Source organism: Onychostruthus taczanowskii, unplaced genomic scaffold (genome assembly GCF_017590055.1).
Source record: "Onychostruthus taczanowskii isolate IOZ18803 unplaced genomic scaffold, ASM1759005v1 scaffold1, whole genome shotgun sequence".
Lineage (NCBI taxonomy): Eukaryota > Metazoa > Chordata > Aves > Passeriformes > Passeridae > Onychostruthus > Onychostruthus taczanowskii.
Window position 1 is genome coordinate 24,139,568 of NW_024496525.1, and position 24,639 is coordinate 24,164,206.

At 40.0% G+C, this 24,639-nt stretch overlaps 1 protein-coding gene across 2 annotated transcripts in view; it reads left to right on the forward strand.

The window, feature by feature from the left end:
• Window positions 1–2,535: 2,535 nt before the first annotated feature.
• TDP1 (tyrosyl-DNA phosphodiesterase 1) overlaps window positions 2,536–24,639 on the forward strand; it is a 44,207-nt gene continuing 22,103 nt past the window's right edge. Inside the window, exons 1-12 of one of the 2 annotated variants that reach the window (XM_041395937.1) lie at window positions 2,536–2,597; window positions 3,285–3,835; window positions 5,308–5,351; window positions 6,022–6,077; window positions 7,974–8,070; window positions 9,170–9,204; window positions 10,283–10,375; window positions 11,831–12,001; window positions 13,629–13,707; window positions 16,496–16,681; window positions 17,462–17,510; window positions 21,880–21,946. In XM_041395937.1, the coding sequence (XP_041251871.1) occupies window positions 3,289–3,835; window positions 5,308–5,351; window positions 6,022–6,077; window positions 7,974–8,070; window positions 9,170–9,204; window positions 10,283–10,375; window positions 11,831–12,001; window positions 13,629–13,707; window positions 16,496–16,681; window positions 17,462–17,510; window positions 21,880–21,946 (1,424 nt within the window). In that variant the 5' untranslated portion in view covers window positions 2,536–2,597; window positions 3,285–3,288. Of the gene's footprint in view, window positions 2,602–3,284; window positions 3,836–5,307; window positions 5,352–6,021; window positions 6,078–7,973; window positions 8,071–9,169; window positions 9,205–10,282; window positions 10,376–11,830; window positions 12,002–13,628; window positions 13,708–16,495; window positions 16,682–17,461; window positions 17,511–21,879; window positions 21,947–24,639 lie in introns of both variants that reach the window. The other variant, XM_041395927.1, reaches the window with a different exon arrangement.

A 24,639-nucleotide genomic window follows, 5' to 3' on the forward strand; every position in this document is an offset into this window, starting at 1 on the left:
AGTAGTGCCTAAAGCCACAGCAGGTGTGACTTGGCACCTTTTCAGGAGGAAATAACTAAACCTGCACCTCCTGTCTTCCCAGGAGTCCTCTACGTGTAGTCTCTTTCCAAGGAGATGCCATCAGTGACTCATGCACAGAGCCTGCTCTTGTTTAAATGCCTTAAGCATGTTTTGAGTACTCCTGCTGGAAGAAACATCCAGGGAATTTGAGAGAACACTTAATTTTGATATGGTAAAAATAGCTAGGGGAAGATAAATAAGGAAGAAGCTGAGCATTTTGAGACTCATAATTCAGCAGTTAGGACTCACATTAGAAGCCTTAAGCATTTTTAACTCTGGCCACAGTTCATTGAGAAAAGGTTTTCCCACAGCTGAAATGCATCAGAAATTACTTTCATAGTTTACTAAAATATTTTTGTGGGCTTTACTCTAAATTATCATGGACACAATTTTGTTTATGACCTTGTCAAGACAGTTTTTGTAAAATATGTGTTCAATTTAAAAATATGTGTTTAATTAAAAAATAATAATAATTAGTAGCAAGCGGTCATTAGGGAAGAAGATTGTTCAAGCTGGAGAAGAAAGATGATTCAGCCTTTCTATACTTTATATATATAATACACTTTACAGTAGATAGGTCTCATTTATTGACATGGCATGAGAGACTCACAGACACACTGTGTGTATTCTGAAATCTTTTGTGTTCTTCATACTCTTTTTTAATTCACTGGTACTTACTTGAGTAAAAATATGACTTCTAAAACTACATCAAGCCATACAAGATATCCTGTATTTTCCTGTAAGTATAGAAACAAATTATTTCTCTCAAGTAATCTTTCTATTCTTAAGACTTCTCTACAGCTGTAGATTTACATTTGAGAAGTCATGGCTAAAAATGTCCAACTATTACTTGAAACTAAAACTAGATATATTTTTGAGAATACATGTTCTTTATTGGAACACGGAGCAGTTTCACATTTACTGAAACCACTGAATAAAGAATTGAATGTGCCACTAATAAACACCAATAACAAGCTCAGTAAGTCATTTACTTCATATGCCTTGTACACATATGAAATACAATACAACCTTCTACTCTTCACAGTCTTCAACAGAAAAGCCAGGGATTTGATTATTTTCTTTTGTAATAAATAAGTGCAAATTAGAAAATTACTTTCAGGATTTGTAGGTATTTCTGTTTACCACACCTACAGCAATCCACTCCAATTAGTGTAGACCAGTGTTCTCAACAGTGAGCCATCTATAAGCTGGATCTTCAGAACACAATAAAAAAGTATATACCTTTGAGGGTTTCTAGCAAAAAAAAGAAGCATTACTAGACCAACTGTAGAGTCTTCTCTGCTTAAATAGCCTTAGCTTCTCTGCTTAAAGAGGCTTTGCTATCTTCATTGCACACTTCAAAAACCTACAGAAAGTGATTTGCATTAAAAACCAATAAACCTGACCTAGGATTTTTTATTTTGTGTAACTGTTATAGGAAAAACAAAAGAAGCACTTGTTGAATCACCTCTATTCATCTACTCTGTTCCAGAAAACGGGCAAGTCCATTCTGTTTGGGGTCTTTAAGTTAAAATCAAATTTTTCATACTGCTACATTTTATGTGCTTATGATGAAAAAGCTTTTTGCAAACTTAGAATACATACTACAGACTTATAGGACGTGCAATTTGCTTCTACCAGACCAGACATTTTTTCTTGAAAAATGCCAGATAGCTTTAAATCGCAGATAAGGCACCACATAAACAGGAACTATGAGGAGAGAGCACAATGAAAGCGTAGTCAGAAGCCATCAAATTTTCTGAGGGACTTATAGAAAACAAAAAAGCATTTCCAGATCCTGTACTTAGAGAAGAGACTGCACACATGACATGGGAAACCACCCAACGTTCCTAAGAGCTTTTCCCACAGAACACCTTCAGCAAGGGTTGACAATACAGCACCGTGTCTTACACTAGCCAAGGGTTTATCCACAGAGCATTGCAGGGAACGCCACTATACACAATTCTACGGACAAGTACTGAGACAATTACACAAATCAGCTCAATTTTCAGGAAAGCTTTTCCAAGAGTAGCCTGTCGGTTTCATTGCTTGCTGGCACTTCCAGAACTTAACTGCAGCCATAAGCTTACAATAAATTAGAGTAACAGGAACCGAGCGCTCAGTTCACCGCAGCAGCCGAAGCACGCTTTGATGCGAGCCGCGCTCCTCCTTTGTTTAATTTTACACCTGCTTTCCTCCCTCTCCTTCCCGATATTCCTCACGCAGTTATCTCATTAGCGGGGCACTTCAGACACAGTAATTAACACCGCCGAACGAATCATTATGCAAATTCCGCACCTGCCCGTAACTAATATTAAGGTCCAATGAAGGCTCGTTAGGATAATTCAGCTCAGTGAGACCCGTCTCCTTTCCCGCGGCAGCCCCCAGGACCGCTCCCGGGAGCCGCCGGGCTCCCTCACGGCAGCCGCGCGCCACCGGCTCGGGGGCGTGGCCGCGCCGGAGAGGGCGGGCCGGGGCCTGGGCCTGCTCTCGCTCCCGCTCCCCATCGCGGGCGCTGCCGGGCGGGCGGCGGGTCGGTGAGTGAGTGCCGGCGGCCGCGGAGTGCGGCGGGCAGGGCGGGCGGCGGGAAGCCCCCAGGCTGCAGGCCTGGAACGGCTGCCGGGGCTCTTTGGTGCCGCGGCCCGCGCGGCGCCTCCCCCGGCTGCGGGCGCTGCCTTGGCTGTGGGGTGGCGGCCGCACGGCCCTCGGCGGCGCCGGGGGCGGCGGCGGCCGGGTTCTGCCGCCGAGGTTTAGCGGGAGGCGCGGCAGAGGGGCTCGCCGGGGGCACGGGGGTGTCGGAGGAAGGCCGCGGTCCCGCAGTGTTCCAGCCGGGGCTGCCGGAAAGCGCCGCCCCGGTGGGGCCCGTGCTCCTGAATCCGCTCAGCAGAGCGCGCTGGACCGCTCAGCCACGGGGAAATGGCTGTGTCGTGCAAATCACGCCTCTGCTTTTTAGAATGCTTTCCCACAGCTGTCGCTATATTAGCCCGTTTTCCATGTGCAGATTTTCACGTTTGCTGCTTCCCAGTTAATGGTTGCCCTGATTGCACGTGTTTCTTTGTTTCCCGGGCACAGAAACAAGCCTTGTGTACCATGAGATTTCCCGGAGATTCTGTCAAATACCGAAACGCAGTTCTTTAGTAATGAATACATGGGAGCTAGGAAGGGAGACAGATTTGAGCGTAACAAAAATGTACAATTTTTGTTTGGTGTTTTTCCGTTCCTAGGAACATGCTTCAGGAAGGCGCACACGGTAAATGGACAGTATCTAGCAGTGATGAAAGTGCAGAGGAAAATTCTGACAGTGAAAAACCATGTACATCTTCACTGTCGGATGCTGCGTCTGGTAGAACAAGTGGACCACAATATCCATGCTCTGAAGCTAGGAAAGCTGCTCACAAGAGAAGAGCTTCCCCCCTGAAGCTCACTGATAATAGTCTTTCTACAGAAGCACCTCCGGCAGTAAAACAGAGACCAAGCCAAGAAGGCTTAGGTTGGTGTCTTTCTAGTAGTGATGAAGAGTCTGAAGATCAGCAAAAGCATGTCCACACAGAAACAGTGAAAGAAGAAAAATATGATGTGCCCAAAGAGCATCCTTTGAATCTTTGTGAAGATGACAAACTCTCAGAGAATCTGAAAGAAGAGGAGTATAATGTAACACCCAGTGAAGCCCAGGATACCTGGGATTTGGTGACTGGAGGCAATCCTTTCAGGTTTTTTCTCACTAAAGTCAGTGGAATTGAACAGAACTATAATTCTGGAGCCCTGCACATAAAAGGTGAACAAATGGCTTCTACTAGGAGAGGGCTTTTTGGAGAAAGCAAGAGAATGCTTATTTTTAGTTTGTGGGTATTTTTAAATGCAGGTATTTCTTGGTGTTGCTGAGGTGTCATATTCTAAATGTGCAGGTGTGTAAAAATTGGTTGTGGACCTTTCTCCTTTAGAAGTATAGTGTATAAAGCATGATTTGCTGTTACTTTGTTGTAACTTGAGTTAGGCTGCAGGAATCTAATGTGTATTTAGCCAAGACAAGTCATGCTGCTTCTTATTGCTACTCTCCCTGTGAGTTAGTCTGGGGAAAACCACGTCGTTGTGGCACTTAAAGGGGTGCTTTTCTTGGACACATAACTCTGAGTAGTTATTTGCACTTGCCTTTGTGCTGCTGAATGGTTTGGACCTAATGATTCACTATTACTAGATGAAGTACTTCTGAAGTTCTGTGTCTGTTTAAATTCAGCTGGGAGAGAGCTGTCCATCAGTCAGGGTGGAGTGGAGTCTGGTGTACAATACCGATGCTTCAGGAATGCTCTGTTAGTTGTCATTTGATGTAAGGGGGAAGAGCTTTGTGCACCTGTAAACATCCCTGTAGTTAGAAATAAAATCTTACACATCACAAGACAGAATCAGAAACAAGTATCAATAAGAGAATTGTGTACAAAAATACAATAAAATAAGGCAGAAAAAAATTGTAGTTCTTTGAGGGAGGAGAAATTACTCAAGACCTATATATGCAATTAGGTTAGTACTTTTCCTCAACCTCATGCCTATTAGCACAAGCAGATGTCAGATACTTCAGTTGCTTTACTCTAGGATGTTTTTATATGCTTTCTGAATTTGTGTCTTTTGGTTTGTCCTCTCTTGGGAGCCCTGCTAGGTGATTATTTGAGCTGGTGGACAGGCAGTGTTTGTTTAACCTTCTAAACCAGATGTCTGTAGAGCCAGGGCATTAAATAATTTGCACATCCTGGAAATTACTTGTAGGGTGTTTTCAAGTTGGTGCTGTGCTTTATTTGTTGAGGTTATAAATCCCCAGTTGGATTAGTTTCCTGTGTTACTGTGATTGAACACATATCCCACAATCAGACTGCAGCAGATAAATAAGCATTAAATAAGCAGATTAATAAGCCCTTATGGCTGCTACTCTTCCACAGTTCTTCGAGCCCACTCAACAGGGGAGAGAGTAGTTTAATGTCCCTTTCTCTATATGATGGTGGACTTTTTCCCAATCAGCTTTTAAAACTTGTTTTCTGCTTTGAGAGGATTATTAATTTTTGTAAGCACATGATCCAAAGTGATTCACAGGAGAGTCAATGACTTGAATACTTGGAACAGTAAACTTGTGAATGCCTCTGTTACACCAGGTCTATGAACAATCTGGCCCTTGTGCTGTGGTAGTTATCAAGCTGTTCAAGATGCAAAATGTTTACTTGAAGTCTTTTTTATTTATTTATGCTTTAATATTTTTAATAGATATTTTGTCTCCTCTTTTTGGAACTCTCATATCTTCTGCCCAGGTGAGTTGCCTGTTTGTCAAACTGATTTCACTTGCTTGTTTTACTTCATTAATCTTAAACTTGATAATCTATGCTTGTGCCATTTGTCTTATATTAACAGGGAACCTTGTTAAAATACAGAAGGAATTCTAAATGTTTTCAGCTGTTGAACAATTTATTGAAATATAAACACCATCCTATGTACTTCTGTAGAATTCAGGCAATTATAAGACTAATTTCTCCTGTTTTTGAGAAATGTGCAACTGAGAAGTGTGTGTTTATGTTCATGTGCATGTGGCTTTTTGAAAGAAAGAGTGCCTTGCAATCTAGGAATAATATCTTTGTTATTGCCTAGAAGTTTTCCTATCATTCATGATACAAACACACAGCAAAGAGATGATCCTTGAACCTAAGCTTTTATAGGATGTGCATGTGATTCTTTTTTTTCCTCTATGGTAAATTATATAAGCACTAATTCACACTTTGGAGAAACTTAAATTATTCTTGAATTGTTAAAGAGGAATGAAAGAAAGGATGTAAAAGTCAAAAGTACACCTGTTTTTACAATATGCTGTATATGAGGTAAGTAGTAATGTGTGATGAACACAGAAAGCTTTTTTGCTGTAGTTCATTGATATAGCTGTTTTTTTTTTCTTTTTAATGAGTCTGTTTTCTTTTTCTTACATGCAAGTTTAACTACTGTATAGATGTGGGATGGCTTGTAAGACAGTACCCACAGGAATTCAGGTATGTTTATTTTACAAAGGTGAAGTGATGAAATTTCCAGATCATTTCTGTTCAAACAAGGTTCTAAGTCAATGATAAACACTTCTTTGCAGTGCAGATGATTGTTACCAACTTGATATGCACAAACTCTTGGATTTCTTTCTTCTCTTATTCCACAGCTGTAGTTCTCTGTTTTCTTGACTCTTTTCAAGACTGGAAAATAGTCAGAGTTCAGGATAGCTGGTTTCTGATTGTTATTAGTTAACACTGAGGAGGTCCCACTGTGGGCCTCAATGAGATGGCAGTAGATGACTGTAAAGATGGAACAAGAGGCTTTTTGCCATACTGAATCAAGAGCCAGATAGTGCAAGAGAAAGGAGAGAATGTAGGAAGGATACAAGAAAACTGTGGAAAGGATCAGGATGATTTCATGGATGTGATATAGTAAGTTGATGGGTATTGTCATAAAAGCAGTAGATACTTGGTTGAAATTCCTTTCTGATAATTGCAAACTCCTGCAGATGAAGTGAGTATATAATGTGCTTTTTAAATTTCATTTTGCTGGAAATGCAGCAGAACCACAGTTCACAGAATCACAGAATGGGTAAGGTTGGAAGGGACCACATTGGGTTGAGCAGCACACCATTCCTTGTGGGATCCTCCACTACATCTGTCAGAAAGCTGTCATCTATGCTTTCAAGGAACTTCTGTACTGTTTATGCTTTGCTGTGTTGCTTTTCCAGCACATGTCAGGGTAGTTAGTCCCCCACAAGAACCAGGGTCTGAGGCTGCTTGTACTGATGCTGTAGGAGTCATCCACTGCTGATCAGATGGCAGGCAGCAAACACCCACAACAGTGTCACTCTTACTCATTTGTTATTTTATCCTAACCCATAACATCTTGATTGATATGTTCCAAGTGTTGCCTCATGTAGGGGGCAACTCCACTACTGCACCTTCCTGTCTTTCCTAAACAACATGTAGCCCTTCATGACAATATTCCAGTTGTGTGAGCTGTCCCACCATGTCCCTGTAATTGCAATGAGATCAAAACCCTGTGACTGCACACAGCTCTCCAGTTCCTCCTGTTTGTTCCCTGTCCTATAGTATCCAGGTGCTTTATGGAAGTATTTGAGTGTGCCAGTACCCCACTGCGGGTGCCAAGAGATGCCCCATAGGCCTGTCTTGTGATTAGGTATTTGGCTGCTTCTACGTTGTGAAGTTATCTCCATCCTGTCCCATCATTCCCTCTAACTGGCAGGAGAGAAGAGAACACAACTTTTGCTCCAGATGTCTTTACCCAAGGCCCTCTTGCTGTCTTGTTGGGACTTTTTTGGTACTCACTTGAAAAATCCATAATAATCAGTGGGCTAAGTTTTCTTGGTGGTCCAGTCTCTTACCTGGACCTCAGGGAGGCAGCACCCCTCCCTATGGATTAGATCTGCTTGGCAGGACCAAAAGTTTGCTTTTAGGAAGTGAACACCAAATTACTGCCAGAATAGACTCTCACCTTTTCCCTATCAACGTTTCACCTTCTCTGTAAGATAATAATTACTAAATTGTCTTAGATTCACATTGCGTATATTGGTGCTTTTGAGGGTATGCATTTGTCTGTTTTGAGCTCTAGGGAAAGAGTTTCTTTCATGATCTTGTATTAAGAGTTTTTATTTTGGTGCCTGCTTTACTCCACACTTCCTGTTTCCCTTTTTTTTTTTTCTGTTACGATTTTACAGTGTCTATTCTTTAGAGGTTCTGTTGTAGTTACTACTATTTCGAGTTAGTTAATAAGGCATATTGATTTCAGTGCCATCTTTCTGCTGGACTGTCAGATTTAGGGGCCAGATATCATAGTTACATGAAGGAATGGCTAATTGCTGATTCACTTGATGTTTTAATGGAAATCTCCTTTTGTTTAAGGAAGAAGCCATTGCTGATAGTTCACGGTGAGAAGAGAGAATCCAAAGCTGAACTAATTGCACAAGCACGGCCTTATGAGAATATTAGCTTCTGTCAGGTAATTAACATTGGTATCATCCTTCGGTTGAAGTTAAGCCATCTCTTACACTCAAAGTCTTCTTACTGATGAAAAGACACACCTTATGTGAGAAGTTTTTTGTTACACTTTGAGGAATAGCCATACCAGGAATGGTAACAGTGACCTTTGTCAGATCTGATTATGGTAGGCTTCACCCACAGAAGTTTGTACAGAACAGCTGCCCACAGGAATATCATATGCTCACAGGAGAGCTGCTCACCTTCTCCATTGTCATGTTACATTCAAGTTCTTACAGTGGCTGAAAAGGAAGCATTGTTTTTTTTGTAATGTACAGAACTTAGTCCTAGTGTCACTATAATCTTAAATCTCATCAAAGAGTTATTATTTCCCAAACATGTTTTACACAAGAAAAGGCTGATACAAATAATCTCTGCAATACTGTTCAAATTGCTGTGAGAATGCTTCCTGGCACATGCCATTTTATCTCTTACGTTATATTCATTATTTTGCTGTCCCTAAATGGTGAAGGCATTGGCTTCATCCTGGGGGAGGGTGTGGCTATGGCAACTTGGGAGTGTTTCAAGGTTTTGTCAGGTGAAGTGTATTAATAATCATGGGGACAGTGTACTCTTTGTTAGGAGGAGAATGATCTTGGAATTTTGTTCTCTTTGAAACAGTCTGGTAATCCTGAGTTTCCTGCTGAATGTGGACCCAGTACTGCAGGTGTGTCCTCACTGATGTTCAACAGTGGGGAAGTATCCCCTCCCTTGACCTGCTGTCAGCACTCCTCCTAATGCAGGCCAGGACCCTGTTAGTCATCTTTCATGCAAGGGCACGTTGCTGGCTTCTGTTTGGTGTCCAGCAGGAGCCTTGAGTTATTTTCTGATGACTGTTTCTGAAAATGCTGCTAGTAAGAGAGGTACAAATTCTGGAACAGTTCCAGCAAGAGTTGCATTACTGTTTAAAATCTAGCTTGTAGAACGTGGAGAGTGCATTAGAATTACGGAGAAGGAAGAAAATGTACTTTGTGATCTGTCCACTAGAGAGCAGTGAAATGAAACAAAACAAGAAGCAATGCCCAATAGCAATTTTTAATGATTAACTTTTAATTTTGTAGGCTAAACTGGATATTGCATTTGGAACTCACCATACGTAAGTAACACTGTGAAGCAGAAAGGTCTGCAGCAAAACTGGCTTTTGTAGAAATTGTTGAGTCTTAAAGCTTCCATAAACATCTTCTATTTCGAGATGACAGGATTGTTCTAGTTTAATGAGACAGATTAGCTATTGAGTAGATATGAGATGTGCAAGTTAAACAGTTGAAATTGAATTGGTCTAAGACAGGTGGACTGCAGGTTCTGGCTCTTAACTCATGCCTTAATACCAAAACTGTAATTCAAACTTGTGCAGTCATAGGCAGGACCGACACAACACTGATTTACTGATCATGTTTTTCAGTTCATGTGGAGGATCTGAAAATAACTAGCAAATCTGGTGGTCTTCTCAATAAAAAAATTTGAACTGGATATAATAGGAGTGTCTCAAAGCGAGTTTTGTAGATGGAAATCTAGAGAAAAGAACAGATCTTATGTTTTAGCAAAGATCATTTGAATTCAGTTTGGGTTTCAGATCTCATCCTTTGGGATCACATGGATATGCTGCCTTTACACAGCTAATGAAAACTTGGATGTGAAAATCTGAGCAATTTTTTTACAAAAGGTACAGATGTGTATGTTTATCTCAGTTACTAGTTTTAAAATTCCTTTCTGTTGTAGCTTAAGAGTTATGATAAGTAAGTAGCTTTTTTGCATCACAGTGGTTAGCTGTATGCATACCTTCTTTTAAGGTAAAAGTCAGTTAAAGTAATTAGGTTTTAATAAATTCAGTGATCAGTAAAGGCCTTTCAGTGTTCCTTAGTTCTTTTTCTGACTATCTGCAAAGGGATAAGTGTCTAAAGAACTGTGTAAATACAGGAAGTGTTCTGCCAATATTCTCTTTGTTGTGGGTAATCAGTTGCATGAGATGTTAAGCTGTACTCTGGAATAAAATATATGGGGATAGTCTAATGGCTGCCATGTGAGCTTGACATGCACATGAAGTCTAAGTGCTTGCGTGATGCAGAACATATATTTGCAAATAATTACCTTGGAGCCTTTTAGTGAATTGCTAATGTAAATCCTGCTCTCAGTGTACTTGAAATAAATGAAGAGTTATATGTATTTTTTTAAAGGAAAATGATGTTGTTGCTGTATGAAGAAGGTCTTCGAGTTGTGATACATACATCCAATCTTATTGCTGAAGATTGGCACCAGAAAACTCAGGGGTAAGCAACAATCCCTAGCAGGTGAATGTTTGATATTTTCCATAGGTATTTGCTTCTGCTGGAGATGGGATATCAGGTGATCTAGTGTTGCAAGCCTTACACTCTTAAGATAGAGCTATTCTAAAACAAAAATTTTAGAAGTTGGACTTAGAGTGCTGGTAGCTGTCTAGGTCTGAACTTAACTTGCTTTCTCCTGTAAAAAAACCTATGTTCCTAGTTGGCTGATAGTTTAAAATCAATCTGATTTTATTATGCTGTGCTGTCTCTTTATGAAAAAACTTCATAGCTATAAAATACCATATAGATAGATCTGAAGCAGCTGTTTAAAACGTGTCTTAATACTGCAAGAATAATGTGGATGTGCAAATGTTCTGCTTTAATTGTGACTATCTAGAATGTCTGATAAATGTTGTGCATTATTGGTTCTGTAATACAGTAGATGACCTAGTATTCACTCAGTATCCTTTCCTGAGAAGGTATTTTTTCCTGTCTTATTTTTTGGTAGAAGTCTTTAAACTTAATGACCAGCTTAGGATTTGTTGAGAGCACAAAAAAACAGGATGAAGTGGCATGTTCATATTCTTCAGGTTTTTGGGTATTTTTATAGAAGCATTTTTTTAGTTAGTTGACCACAATAAATCAGGGTATAAAATTTCTTCAAACTAATGGAAAGTTGCTTTTCAGAGGTTACTGTCACTTTGGCATCCGTTTTGCTGCCATTAAATACGGGTTTTGAGACTTTCCTTGTCTGAGACAAGCTCTTTGAGTGGCAAGAATAGACACTGATTTTTTTGCCTTTAAATCTTATGGGTGGCTTTAGTATCTTATGGCAGTTAGCTTTTCAGAAAGCTAAGTAGGCATGAAAATACCTATTGGGAATCTTAACAAGGTCCCCTACTTGTCAAATATGAGAAATAGTTTTCTTTTTTAGCTTTTGCATACTGCAGTGTTATACAGGATCACAATATGGTGGTTCTGAATTTCAAAGGGTAGTATTAACCCATTGTAAAGTTGAAAATGCAGAATCTTTGATTCCTATGGCTGCAGTAATGTGTGAGTGGAAAGAAATGCTAAATGTTTTCCCTGGTGGTACCCATCCTATTTTACTCTATGGAGGTTCTTGAGAGGCAACCTATTATTGTGGGCTACTCTTCAAATATATAAACCTTTCAGATGCTTTCATTGGTGGTTTTCTAGGCAGTTGCACAAAGCAGTAGTTTAGCAGAACACATTGCAGTGTTCTATTCTTATAGAAAATGTTGATGAAAGGACTGATGGTTGCTAAGTCTGAGCCTGACCAGTTAGTACAGACTTTATAGTTAGTGTCACAATGAATCTGTCAAGTATTTGTTTAGGACCTTCAGATGTGTTTTACTCATGTACTAAACCCACGTATTATTAATGTATGGCATGCTTGTTTATATGGCTGAATTTTTTCATTTTTTTATTTTTAAGAATATGGCTAAGCCCTTTGTATCCAAGACTACCTAAGGGAGCATCTGGTACTGCTGGTGAATCTGCAACTAATTTTAAATCTGACCTAATAAGTTACTTGTCAGCTTACAATTCTCCTGCACTCAAAGAGTGGATAGATCTGATTCGAGAACATGATTTATCAGAAACAAGGTATATATAATCTTAAGTTTTTTGTAACTTGCATGTGTGGGTTTTTTTTGGTTTTTTTGGTTTTTTGGGTTTTTTTTGTTTGTTTTTTTTTTTGTTTGTTTGTTTGTTTGTTTGTTTTGGGTTTTTTTTCCCCCCAGAAATTAGATATCTGTGTTAGGATCTGTTAGACCTCATGCATATTTTGTAAGGTAATCTTATTTCAGGCTTGAGTGTCCAAGCATGACTGTGTGGTTTTAAAAAAATTCTCTTTGTAGATTATGTCAAGTAGACCAACTTCTAGTTTTATGAGCATGCATTTTAAAAGAAGAAAGAAAGCTGCACCAGCAGCAACTTTATAGAGGGTAGCTATAAAGCAATAAGGACTTGGTTTCATTTGAGCCAGTCTGGCTCAAGTATTTACTCCAGTAATATTACCAGTGGGGGAGAAAAAACTGTGTTGTATAGGGTTTGTCATGTAAGAGAGAGCATTTAAGTAAAGGTCACTGGAATGAGGATTTAGTTCAGAATAGGCTTCTGCTTGTAAGGCAGAGTTTAATCAACATACATATCTGTAGAATTTTGGAATGGTTTTGGTGGGCAATGTTGTGCCTTACTGGTCTTGGAATAGTCTTAGCTAATATCACATTGCTGATATTACTTAAAAATAATTCATGATGCTTAATTTACTTCTAATAAGTAGTTGCACTTAAATATGAGCATTTACTTCAGAAAGTGTAAATCTCCCTGGCAACTTGATTGCTGTTTTGCAATCTGAACAAAAATTGGTGAAAAGAAATGCTGAAAATGGTCACATACTGTGGTGGTAATAGAGACTGAAACCTTGTCTAGTTCATACAGTAAAAAGTGTTTTTACACTGAGTCTTGAAAGATTGGAGGGGGTAAAAAAAAAAGTATGTACTTTATAATCTGGTGAGCTAACAGCTGCTCTGATTGCATTGACCATCAGCATGAGTTTAAACAGATGAGTTGAGCCCTAGCTGATAGGAATTTATGCATGTGATAGGAAAGTTACTTGTTAGGATAGGGATTGCCATTTTATGTGCTGTAGGGGGCATTCAGTCTTGAATAAAGTTAGGCATGAGATGTATGCAGTAGGGAGCAGCTTCTTAAAGCTGCTTGTTGTGACTTCAGGCAGATCCCTTCCCTCTTTTCAGGGTGAAGTCAAATAGGTTACTAAACCCATTATTAGGAAGTGTTGAAAAAGCTGTACTTTGCATCTGAACTGTTAGGTGCCCAAATGAAAACTCGTACCTGAATTGCTGATTTGCGTGTAGCAGTAGCTTGGCTTTACTCAAAATTATGTGCCCAGTTATGTGCCAAACGTGCTATTTATGCATATTGCCAGCGTTATCTATCTTCTGCATTTTTGTACACTGAAAAAGATCTAGTTTTTGTCTCTGCTGTAGACAGCCTGGTGATATATGACAGCCATACAGGAGGCTGATGATAAATTATACAGCTGAAAATCCACTTTTCTTTGTATTATAAATCCCACGAGAGGCATAAAATATTTCTGGTTGCACTTGAGCGTTCAATCTTGCTGGTAAGTTTTACTTAAATACCTTGCTACGTTACAAACCAAAGCACTTGAGATCTACAAAAATCTGTTGTTTTTTTCTATTTTTAGAGTGTATCTGCTTGGTTCTACCCCTGGACGATATCAAGGCAATGATAAAGAAAAGTGGGGACATCTTAGGCTCAGAAAGGTACCAAAACTGTAACCTTTATTGTTAATATACTTTAAAATGTAAATAGAATTTTGGACAGAATTCTTCAGTTCCTTCCAATTTTTGCAGCTGTCATCAGTCTTTTAATACATTGTTACAGTTCAAGTTAGCAATAACATATATAAGCTTGCAACTTAGAACTTAACTTAATCTGTCTACTGATGAAAAGTACAATAAAAAATGCTTTTATAAGTACATTGGTAATAAAAAGAGACTAATGAGAATCTCCATCATTTATTGGATGCAGGGGGAGACATAGGGACAAAGGATGAGGCAAAGGCTGAGGTGCTTGATGCCTTCTTTGCCTCTGTCTTTAACAGCAGGACCTGTTCTCCGTGTGTCCAGCTCCCCAAGCTGGAAGACAGGGACAGAGAGTGGAATGAAACCCCTGTAACCCAAGGGGAACCGATCAATCACCTGCTGCAACACTGAAATGGACACAGGTCCATGGGACCAAATGGGATCCACTGAGGGAGCTGGCAAAAGTGCTCATTTACCCGCTTTCAGTCATTTATCAGCTGCTCTGGCTAACTGGGGAGATCCCAGTTGCCTGGATACCCAGGTCATTAGGCCCAATGAGTGTGAAAGGCAGGTCCTGCTTGGCTAATCTGATCTCTCCTTCTGTGACAGCCTAGTGAGGCAAAGGCTGTGGATGTTTTCTACCTGAACATTAGTAAAACCTTCATACAGAATTCTCTTGGAGGAGACTGGTTGCTCCTGGTCTGGATGGGTGCACTGATTGCTGGGTAAAAAAATTGGCTGGATGGCAGATCTCAAAGTGGTGAATGGAGTTACACCCTGCTAGTAGGCAGTCACAAGTGGTGTTCCCCAGGGCTCCTTATTGAGCCCACCAAGTTGGAGGAGAGTGTTGATCTGCTGGAAGGTAGGAAGGTTCTACAGAGGGATCTGGGCAGGCTGGATAGATGAGTGGAGACCAGCTGTGTGAGGTTCAACAAGACCATGTGCTGGGTGCTGCACTTGAGTCACAGCAGCCCCATGCAGCACTACAGGCTGGGGCAGAGTGGCTGGAAAGCTGCCTGGTGGAACAGGGCCTGGGGGTGCTGGTTGACAGCAGGTGGATGTGAGCCGGTGTGTGGCCAAGAATGCCAATGGCATCCTGGCCAGTGTCAGCAGTAGTGTGGCCAGCAGGACCAGGGCAGGGATTTTCCCCTGTACTCAGCACTGGTGAGGCCGCATCTTGAGTGCTGTGTTTTGGGCCTCTTACGACAGGAAAGATATTGAAGTGCTGGAGTGTGCCCAGAGAAGGGCAGCAGAGCTGGTGGAGGGTCTGGACTATGGCACTGATGAGAAGCAGCTCAGGGAGTTGGAGGTGTTCAGCCTGGGGAAAAAAGGGCTCAGGAAGACCTTAATGCTTTCTACAGCTACTTGAAAGGAGGTTGTAGCTGAGGGGGGTTGGTTTCTTCTCCCCAGTAACAAGTGATAGGACAAGAGGAAATGGCCTCAAGTTGTGCCAGGGGAGGTAAGGTTTGGCTGTTAAGGAAAATTCCTTCAAAGTCTGTCAAGTATTGAAACAGGTATTGGAGTCACCATCCTTGAAGATATTTAACAGATGTGTAGGTGTGGGACTTAGGGATATGGTTAGGGGTGAATATGACAGTATTATTTCAGTAGTTGAACTGTCTTGTCTTTAGAGGTCTTAAGTTTATTTAGGTAAGCTGTGATGGTAAATCTTCAAGATTACCATATATCAAATTTGCAGGGACCCTTCTTGTTTGGTTTGGACCCTTTATTTTGTTGGGGTTTTTTTGTTCTTTTTCAGAATTTGATGAGGTATTTTGTGTCATCTATTAAGTGCTTCTCATAATTGAAGAATTTTTAACCTGCACCTCCTGCTGATGTGGCATTATTTCAAATACTGTCATGAATTTTATATGAAAATCTAATGCTGTCTGTGGCAAACTTCTGTGACATACAGAATATTTATGTATCACATTGCTTTTCATCATGAGGTTACTCTTATGGACATCCCTTTGCTCCTTAAGAGCTTGTCCTTTCTGGTACATGTTGTCTGATATTTTTTGCCTATTTAGACATAGAATGAAGAAAAAATTAAAACAGAAAAAGTTTGTAAGGGAGAAAGGTGATCTTGTGGCAAATGTTTCTGTGATTTTAAAAAAGATTTTAGTGACAATGCAGGTAGATCTGATGATACTGGATGACTGGAGCCATTAGATTGTGTGTTTTCTCTAGAGTGGGGTAAAGGTGGCAACTACATGCAATTTAATATTTGTCTATATCTGTTTTTAATGTGACTTTAAATTCCATTCACAGCTGAAGAACTCTAAAAGGATCATTCCAGTTTTCTCTTCAATTGTTCTTTTTTTCCCCCTCTTATTGTAGACTTCTATTGTAGCTGGGTGTCATTACTTTAGGATACAAGAGGAATTTTATGGCCAACAGCCGCCAAATATGAAAAACATTTAATTGTTTTATTTATTGAAATTTCTGTAGCTCATGTTTCATGGTTTTAGAAAGAGCTGCTAACATTCTTTTCACCCATTATTTAATGGTTGGCTTTGGTGCTTTTGGATAAAACTTGTGATGTTTAATCTTCTCTTGAAGTAAGTTTATTTGGAAAGCCTGTTGATTTTTTTTTTTATTGCAAAGTGAAATATGTAGTATCAATGTTAATCTCATTCATTATCAAAAGTAAGTTATAGAGGATTTACTATATCAAAAGTGCTATCAAACTGATGAAGGTATTCTGTGTGTGTAATTCTAACAGTGTTTTAATTCCCCTCACCAGCTTTTGAAAGAGCATGCTGTGTCAATACCAGCACAGGAATCCTGGCCTCTTGTTGGACAGTTCTCAAGCATTGGTTCAATGGGAGCTGATGGGTCCAAGTGGCTGTGCTCAGAGTTCCAGGAGAGCCTGGTGGCTGCAGGCAGCAGTGTGACAACTTTCCGTAAATGTGATGTCCCAATTCATTTGGTATGCCTTTTAGATGCTGGTGACCTTTATTTAACACTTAATAATTTGTTTTGGAAATCTTAGTCATTGTTTTGCTTTTAACTTTTGGAAGACAGTAACAGTTTTTTCATCATGAAGTTATATATATGGCACTTAAAGCCATTTAGTTGTATGTGGTTTACTATAAAAACGTACTATAATTTCCATCTGCATGACACTAGATTTATATAATCTCATCAAAATTAACTTCTCATTTTATAGCTTGTCTTCCATTGGGTTTTGTAGATGCAGCTGTTTTTCCTGCTGAGATGTAGCTGAATCCTTAGTCATTAATACTTTTGGTTACTAGCACAATTAATAGGAGGAGCAGAAAAGTTTATGGCAGGAGTTTGTTAAATCAAGGAAAAATTATGGTCAAACTATGCCTTTGCCATGTGCTAATTGCCCCTGCATACTCATATCTTGTATTTGAGGTGTGAGCCTAAAATCTCATGGAATAATGTTAAGAGCTAGCTTTGGCTGCTGTGGAAGTGGCTGAAGCAGTATTACTTGAGACTTGCTAGCTAATTTGGTGAACTCTGTAAGAGTGGTAACTTACCACTCTGTAAGAGTGGTAAATATATTAGGTTTTCTGTGTTACTAGTAGTTGTAGACTGCAGTGTAAATGTATTAATTCTAAAAAATATAGCTTTTAACATTTGTTTTTTCTCAAGTTTTCTTTAAGGAGTTTGCTTGAAAATTGACAGCTTGTCTATTCAGAACTGTGTTATTAAAGTTACTTTTTGTTCTACGTCCATGAAGGTTTATCCTACTGTGAACAATGTGAGGCAAAGTCTAGAAGGCTATCCTGGTAAGCAGATGAAACCTCATTTATTTGCTTTTTGTAGTCATAATGCCCTGCAAAATCACTTCAGTGGTTGATGTTAAATGAACATGAAGTTCTCATCTTGCTGATAATAGAGTAGGTGGCAGTAGAATCTTACTGCTTTTGCTCGAGCTCTGACCGCTGTTGTGATTGAATAGATAAGGTTTTGTGGGCATTGCTATGTAATGTTTGTCTGTCCTAGCCATGTTCATATGTCACTGTATAGGAAAATAACAGCTCCTGCCCTCTGCTCTTACTCCAGTCATAATTTCATTTTGGCAGAAAATTCAGGTTTGAGTGTGTCAAGTTTCCTTCTGTTTTGATTGCAATGTCATTCTGCACATCAGATACAATGGAGGCTAAGGTGTTATTTGCCTTATTTGAAATATTGTAATATGCAGCTGTTCTGTTCATTATTCCCATGTTTATTTTCATTAAGCCATATTTGTAAAAGCATAGCCCCAGCCAAACTGAAACAGGAATGGGTACCATAGTATTCTGATACAGGGAAGCTTCTGTTACTCAAAAACAAGTCTTCAAAAGGTCAAGGCAATTGGAAGAGATTCATGAGTACTGAAAGAAAAGAATTCTTTCCTGTAGGAAGGGTAAGAAGAAGGATCTGGGGACCCATAGGCCTGCCAGCCTCATCTTGATCCCTAGGAAGGTAATGGAACAAGGAATCCTGGAAATATTTCCAAACATATGATGGAAAAAAAGGTGACTTGGAGTAGTCAGCATAAAGGAGAAATTATGTCTAATTAACCTGATGCCCTTCTATGATAAGTGGCTTGATGAATGAAGGAGTGCCCCTAGATGTTGTTTAGCTTATCTTTGTCTTTAAAGACTGTCATCTCTAACATCTTTACAATGATGTGATTAAATACAGGCTGGATGAGAGGAAAGTGGGGCAGATTGGAAACTGGCTGAGCTACCAGGCTTCAGAAGCTGTGAGAGTTGGCACAAAGGCCAGCAGGAGGTCAGCCACTAGTGGTGGCATGTGCCAAGCACTGGGGTTGTGTGTTAATATCTTCATCAGTGACCTGGATGGTGGGGTACAGTACACCTGGGGGGAATTTCCAAATAATGCAGACTGGGGAGGAGTGGTTGATGTATTGGATGGTAGTGCAGTCAGTCAGAGGAGCTGTGCAGGCTGGGGGAATGAGCAGACATCAATCTCCTGCAGTGAACCTCGCGCAGTGCAAGGTACTGAGCTGCAGCAAGAGTAACCCCAGGCACGAGTGAATGCTGGGGGTTAAGCAGAGGTGAACGGCTTTGCAGAAAAGGACCAGAAGTGCTGTTGGTCACTAAGCTGAAGATGAACCAGCAATGCACCCTTGTAACAAGAAGGCCAGCAGAATCCTGGGGTGTACTAGGGAGTACATGGACAGGAAGTGATCTATCCCCTCCATTTGGCACTGGTGAGACTTCTTCTGGAGTGCTGTGTCCAGTTGTTGACTTCACAGTACAATACAGATATGGACATACTGAACCAAAGTACTGCAGAAAACCACAGAGATGAATAAGGGATTGGAATATCTGTCATAGAAGGAGAGGCTGAGAGAGCTGGATAATTCTTGGAACTTGGAGAAGAATGCTTTCCTGGGAAATCCTATCAGTGTATATAAATTATGGGAAGATGCAAAGTAGAGGCAGATGCTTTGCATGGTGACCAGGGAAAGAACAAAAGGCAATGTAAGTACATGGGAATCTCCTGTGTCTCAATTTATCCTTACAGCAAAAGTGTTTTCTGATGTTTAAATGGAATAGCTTGCTCATAGAGGCTGTAGAGTCTGTTTTTTAACGTACTTGAAACCTGAAAGGACACTGTACTGAACAGTGTGCTCTGCTCGACCCTGCTTTGAGCATGGAGTTACTCTAGATGATCTCCAGAGAGTGCTTTCAACTTCAACAATTCAGGAATTCTTTGGCTTTGCTGAATCATTAAAAGTGTTCCTGTTCCAAGCTGGATACTTACACTCCTTTGCACGAAAGTAGCTTTTGAATTCTAGCATCTGGTGGATTTTGAACATGGAGCTAGCAAGAATGTTTTCAGAAGTTTTTCTTTCCTCTGGTTAGTGTTTGGACATACATAGAAATTGCAGCCAGAGAATTTATAGGTATCTGTGGTTCCCAGAATTAAGTTACGGTGTCTTTAAATACATCTGCTTATCTACTGCCCAGTGAGTTCTTACTGTAATTTCATTCCTATTGTGAAATAACTTGGTGTCGTGGTTTAACATAGCTTGGTTTGTAGTTAAAGAGAAAAAATCCATCAGTTACTGAAGTGATTCTCTGCTGCAGCACTGGCCAGGTCAGCCCATGGCTCAGCTCGGCTGACATTTCTGCCGCTGCTGGGCCATGCCACCGGGACCATCCCAGCACCACGGGCGGCCATGCAGCCGGGATGGACAGTGGGAGCATCCCCACGGTTGGTGCTGAGGGCAGCCCCGAGGCCAGGAGCTACTGGGGCCAGGAATGGCCGCTGCCAGCCTGGTCCAGGAATGGCCACGTGGGCGGCAGCTGCGGCTATCTCAGCATGGCTCACAATGCACTTCGTTGCCTTAGCTGTTTTTAGCCAGCCATGCTGTGGGCAGAAGGACAGAAGCGGTGCCAGCACTTTTTTTGATTTTTTTCTTCGGCGCACCGCATGAAGGAAAGGCATGGGGTGGCACTGGCAGCCAGCACGGCTTGTGCAGTGCCATGGGGACCACAGGATCGGCAGTGAGAGACACAGCGATTCCTCGATTGCAGAGCCTGGACGAGACCAACCTTTCTGTAACTGTTTTGATTGATAAAACTTGAGAACAAGTGAACCTGCGAACATCAATTCTCTTATGAATCACGAAAAGGAAAGGGTGAAGACATGTAAAGAAAACATGGGACACTGAGGTCCGTGAAGGAGTCAAATTCTACATGGGAGGAGATGCCTTAGTCTTGGGCTGAAATTCTCTTGTAAGGCTATGGTGAAGAGATAGTTAATATATCAGACTTTTGGTTTTGGCCTGTAACTCATGAAATGTACTAGGGGTAATGTAGCTCTCTAACCACAGCCATTGAAGCAAGCAGGTGTTGAAGTAGATGTAATCCAATGAGAGGTTTTAATAGAGAGAGGTATGAGTGATAAAGCCCTTTTCCTCTCAGGGAGGAAGAAGACCTCTGTTGCGAGAGATGGATGAGAAGAACTTTTATTTTTATGCGAGAACAGCTCATCCTTAAAATAGTACCCCATAAGTTGACATGGCCCATGAAAGCAGCTGTGGGAAAGCTGCAAGCCATGGGAGGGGCTTTGACACTGCAAATGGATTTTCCTTTCCTGGGTGGCTGATTCACTGTGACATTAGAGCCACGAGAGAACTGTTTCTTTTGGGGAAGTCTCCATGGCATGGCAAGAGAGACTCTTCTCCTTAAGAGAACTGAAGAAAGGCTATTTTAGAGGTGGTAAACTGACTTAAAGTCCCAGGTCTTGCCTTTTTACGTTGTCAGTGGGAAAGAAAATAGGGTGTGGGGGAAGGAGAAGTGTTCGGAAGGTTATTCTGATTTCTTATTATTTTTTTTTTACTTCTATTAATGAAGTTTTCTTTATACCCTTTAAAGTTTGAGCCTGCTTTGCTCTCTTCCTAGTCCTTATCTCACAGCAGCAAATGAGTAAATAGTTCTAGTGGGTGAGACCCACTACGCTTGATGAATGACACAACTCCGTTTGTGCAAATGAGCGGTTCTGTAGACTCCTGCAGTTACTGCATTCCTGAGAGTAGTAAAGCTTTTGTAATGAGTTCTTTTGGTGTCTTCTAGGACATGTTGAATACAGTAGGCTTTGCATCGTGCTTTTTCTACACAGCACTAATATAATTCAGTATGCCTGGCTGATTCTTCTTAAATCCATTTCAAGAAGTTGCAGTGTGCATTAGCCCAAGGCCAAATCAATACAAATATTATTTCATTATAGGATTTCTTTTTAAAATAACATTGTTTGTGATTTGGAAGGTTTTTTCTTTCTTCTGAAAGATGCTTGGTTTATTTCCTCTAGTTTGTATGGGTATTGATTCCAGTCTGTTGATATCAAGATATCTGTGATATCTGTTGATATCACATAAAAAAACTACCCAAAGTTCTCCCTGTATACAGTTTCCGACTTTTCCTAGTGTAAATGTGCTGTGTAGTGTTTAGGAACTTGCTAAGTTATAAGAATGGAAAGAACCCCAGCAAGGATATATTACTTTATACTATTGGAGCACTTAAAAATTTCCTGGAAGTAACTCATGAAGGTAGGACAGATACCTTATTTCCCAAGATGCTTGCTGCTTTTAGAATGTCTTTCAAAAATAAATGTACATGTTCTGTTTTTTTCCTTAAGCTGGTGGCTCACTTCCGTACAGTATACAGACAGCACAGAAGCAGCTGTGGTTGCATTCCTATTTTCAGTAAGTAAAACTCAATTCTTTGTTTTTTTTTTTTAATTTCAGACTGTATGTTTAAAATACATTACAGTGCTGTAATATTTGAGTGTTAAAAGCAAATAAGTGGAAGTGGTTACAAGTATGATATTCCTAAACTCCTTAAAGGCCTTTAGTTCCTTATCTGCTGGGTCTTACCTCCAACAGTTGGTAAAAAAAAATGCTGTTTACCTGTAAAAATTATATGGGATAATGTTGCTACTGGATTTAGGTTTCTGTAAACTTTTATATAATGTTTCCTTCTCTGAACAGAAATAATGTTACTTTTTTTTTTTTTAAAACTTACAGTTGTATTTCACTTTCCCCACTTGTGCCTCTGTATTAATGGGATTTTAACTGAGCCACAACAGGACTAGGAAGGCTTTTTTGGTAGTTGCTTTATTTTTTTCTTCTAAGTACAGCAGTCCTGCTGCAAAGATTCTCAATCCCTTGTGGCAATATCTTTTGTTAAAGATGCCTGACATTTTCTATTAAGAATTTCTATTTCCATATGCTACTAGTTGTGCCAAATTCTAACAGTCTGACACATTCCATGCCAGATGTCTCCCTCAGGCTGAATCGTTAAAAACTTATGCATGTTTAGAGAACAATGGGAAAAGTTGTTTTGCAAAGATAAAAAAAATTAATAGAACTTGTAACCTCTTACAAGACCACAACTTCCCATTCCTTTCATCAGAAACTTTTAACTCTTTTGGACGGAAGTTGCTCTGGTAAGAAAATTTACTAAGTAAGATTGTGTTCAGTTGGGTGTGTATTCAGGGCACTGACATAGAATTGCTAGTGGCAGAGAGCATCCTCCATTCTAGAGTGGAGGTGATTGCTGTTGTGAGTCCTGCTGGTCAATGTCTAAGGAATGGAACTCAGGCAGAAAGCAAGTGAGGCTTTGTCTCCTGCCTTTAAACTGTGTCCTCTGAACACATTCAGCAAAGGAAGAAAGCTGCAATCAACTTGAAGCTTTCAAGATTGTTCAATCGTGATTCAAAAGGAAAAAAATCATAAATCTGGGGGTGTTTGTGCAGTCTTAAATCATAAATCTGGGGGTGTTTGTGCAGTCTTAATTCAGTTTCTGTAGTCATACCTCATGAGAATCTTACTAGAAAAAAGATGTAACCTTTTTTCAGTTAGTCTCTTATTTAGTACACAGAATGTTACTTAATAATGATATAATTCATTGATTTATTCGTTTTCAATGAGAAAATGCCCACATAGCTGTCTCCTTTGGACCTACAGGAACCTGCTCTGGCAGCAAAAGGGCTGTTTCAAGTTCATCTGTGGAATTGGCTGCAGATGGCAGTGGCCCTGCATAATTGCTCTGTAGTGACTACCCAGATGCAGGCCCTTACCCTGCAATAATGCAGGACAGTAGCCCTTGAGGAGAGCCTGCATGTCAACTCTTACCAAAGGGCAGGAGACAGATTGCACTTTTTTATCTGTGGAACCTGGGGCACACAGAAAACAGCAGGTTTCACTGGATGTAAATACAAGATGAGCTGTTTGAAAGACTTGCTATAATGCAAATCTTTGGGGAGTGGAGGGATTAGAGAAATTTAGAAAATTCTTCTCCCAACTGGAAAATAGTATGAAACCAGCAGGAAACTAGGTATTCTACCAAAGCTGCAAGGAAAAAAAACCCAAATCTTTTATGCTTACCATAAAGGAAAATTAATAACTCCTTTTTGCAAGTAGGGAGAGATTAATGGAGTTGGAAGATGGTGTCCTGCAGCCTCTCAGCTGAAGACGCAGGATGTCTGCCCCAGGCATGTTACTTTTTATAATGTCTGTTGGCTGTTTTTGTCTCTTTTGACAGTTGAGTGTGTTTAACCTATAATGCAGCTGAGAATTTTAGTTCTTCAAAAAAGTAGTGTAACTAAACTTAATATTGCTTTTATTTTTCTAATTGTAGCAAATGATGACTAGACTGCTTTGTTAAATTAGCTACTGTGTAAACAGTAATTTGCAGAGTTTTCTCTCTGGTATTATTGCTTGTTTTTTCTTCCAGTATTACTAATTTATGAGGACAGATTTGAAATTATTAATAATTTTTGTTAATTGCTGCTTTCAAAACATTTGATCAGCTTTAATAGTAGATGAAGTATGGTATTTTAATGTTCCTTTTAGTTGATTTGCTTTTAATATGGTGTGCCTTATGTTTGTGCAGTTACTTTGTCAAATATTTATTTTCAGAGTGGAAGAAGTTGGTTTGACAAGAGTTTGACATATGCCTGACAAGTCCATAATGATTGTTCTATTAGAGCTTTGCGTGTTCTTTAGATTTATGAAGTTTTGAATAAGTTTTGGGTTTTCTTCTCATTTTGCAGAAGTACAGTGTTATTCCCCTAAAATCATAAAATATGAGAGACAGAGCATCTACACAGAGATCATAAGTGTTCTCTTAGGTTGAAACTAATGGTGTGAGTTGTTTTAATTTGTCTCAAGCCTTGTTGCCAGTATCTTAGGATAGAAAATTCTTTCAGTATTTGAAATAAGAGAACTAAATGGTGGAAGAGGTGGTGTTGTATAAAATTAGTTATTCCTGTCTTTGTTTATGAATTGGGTATGTCTGTACAGTTAAATTTCCAGGACTGTGATGGTTTAGTCCTGGCCTGCAGCTCAGCACCACAAAGCCACTTACCTGGGCTCCCCCAGCCTCCTCCCTACCC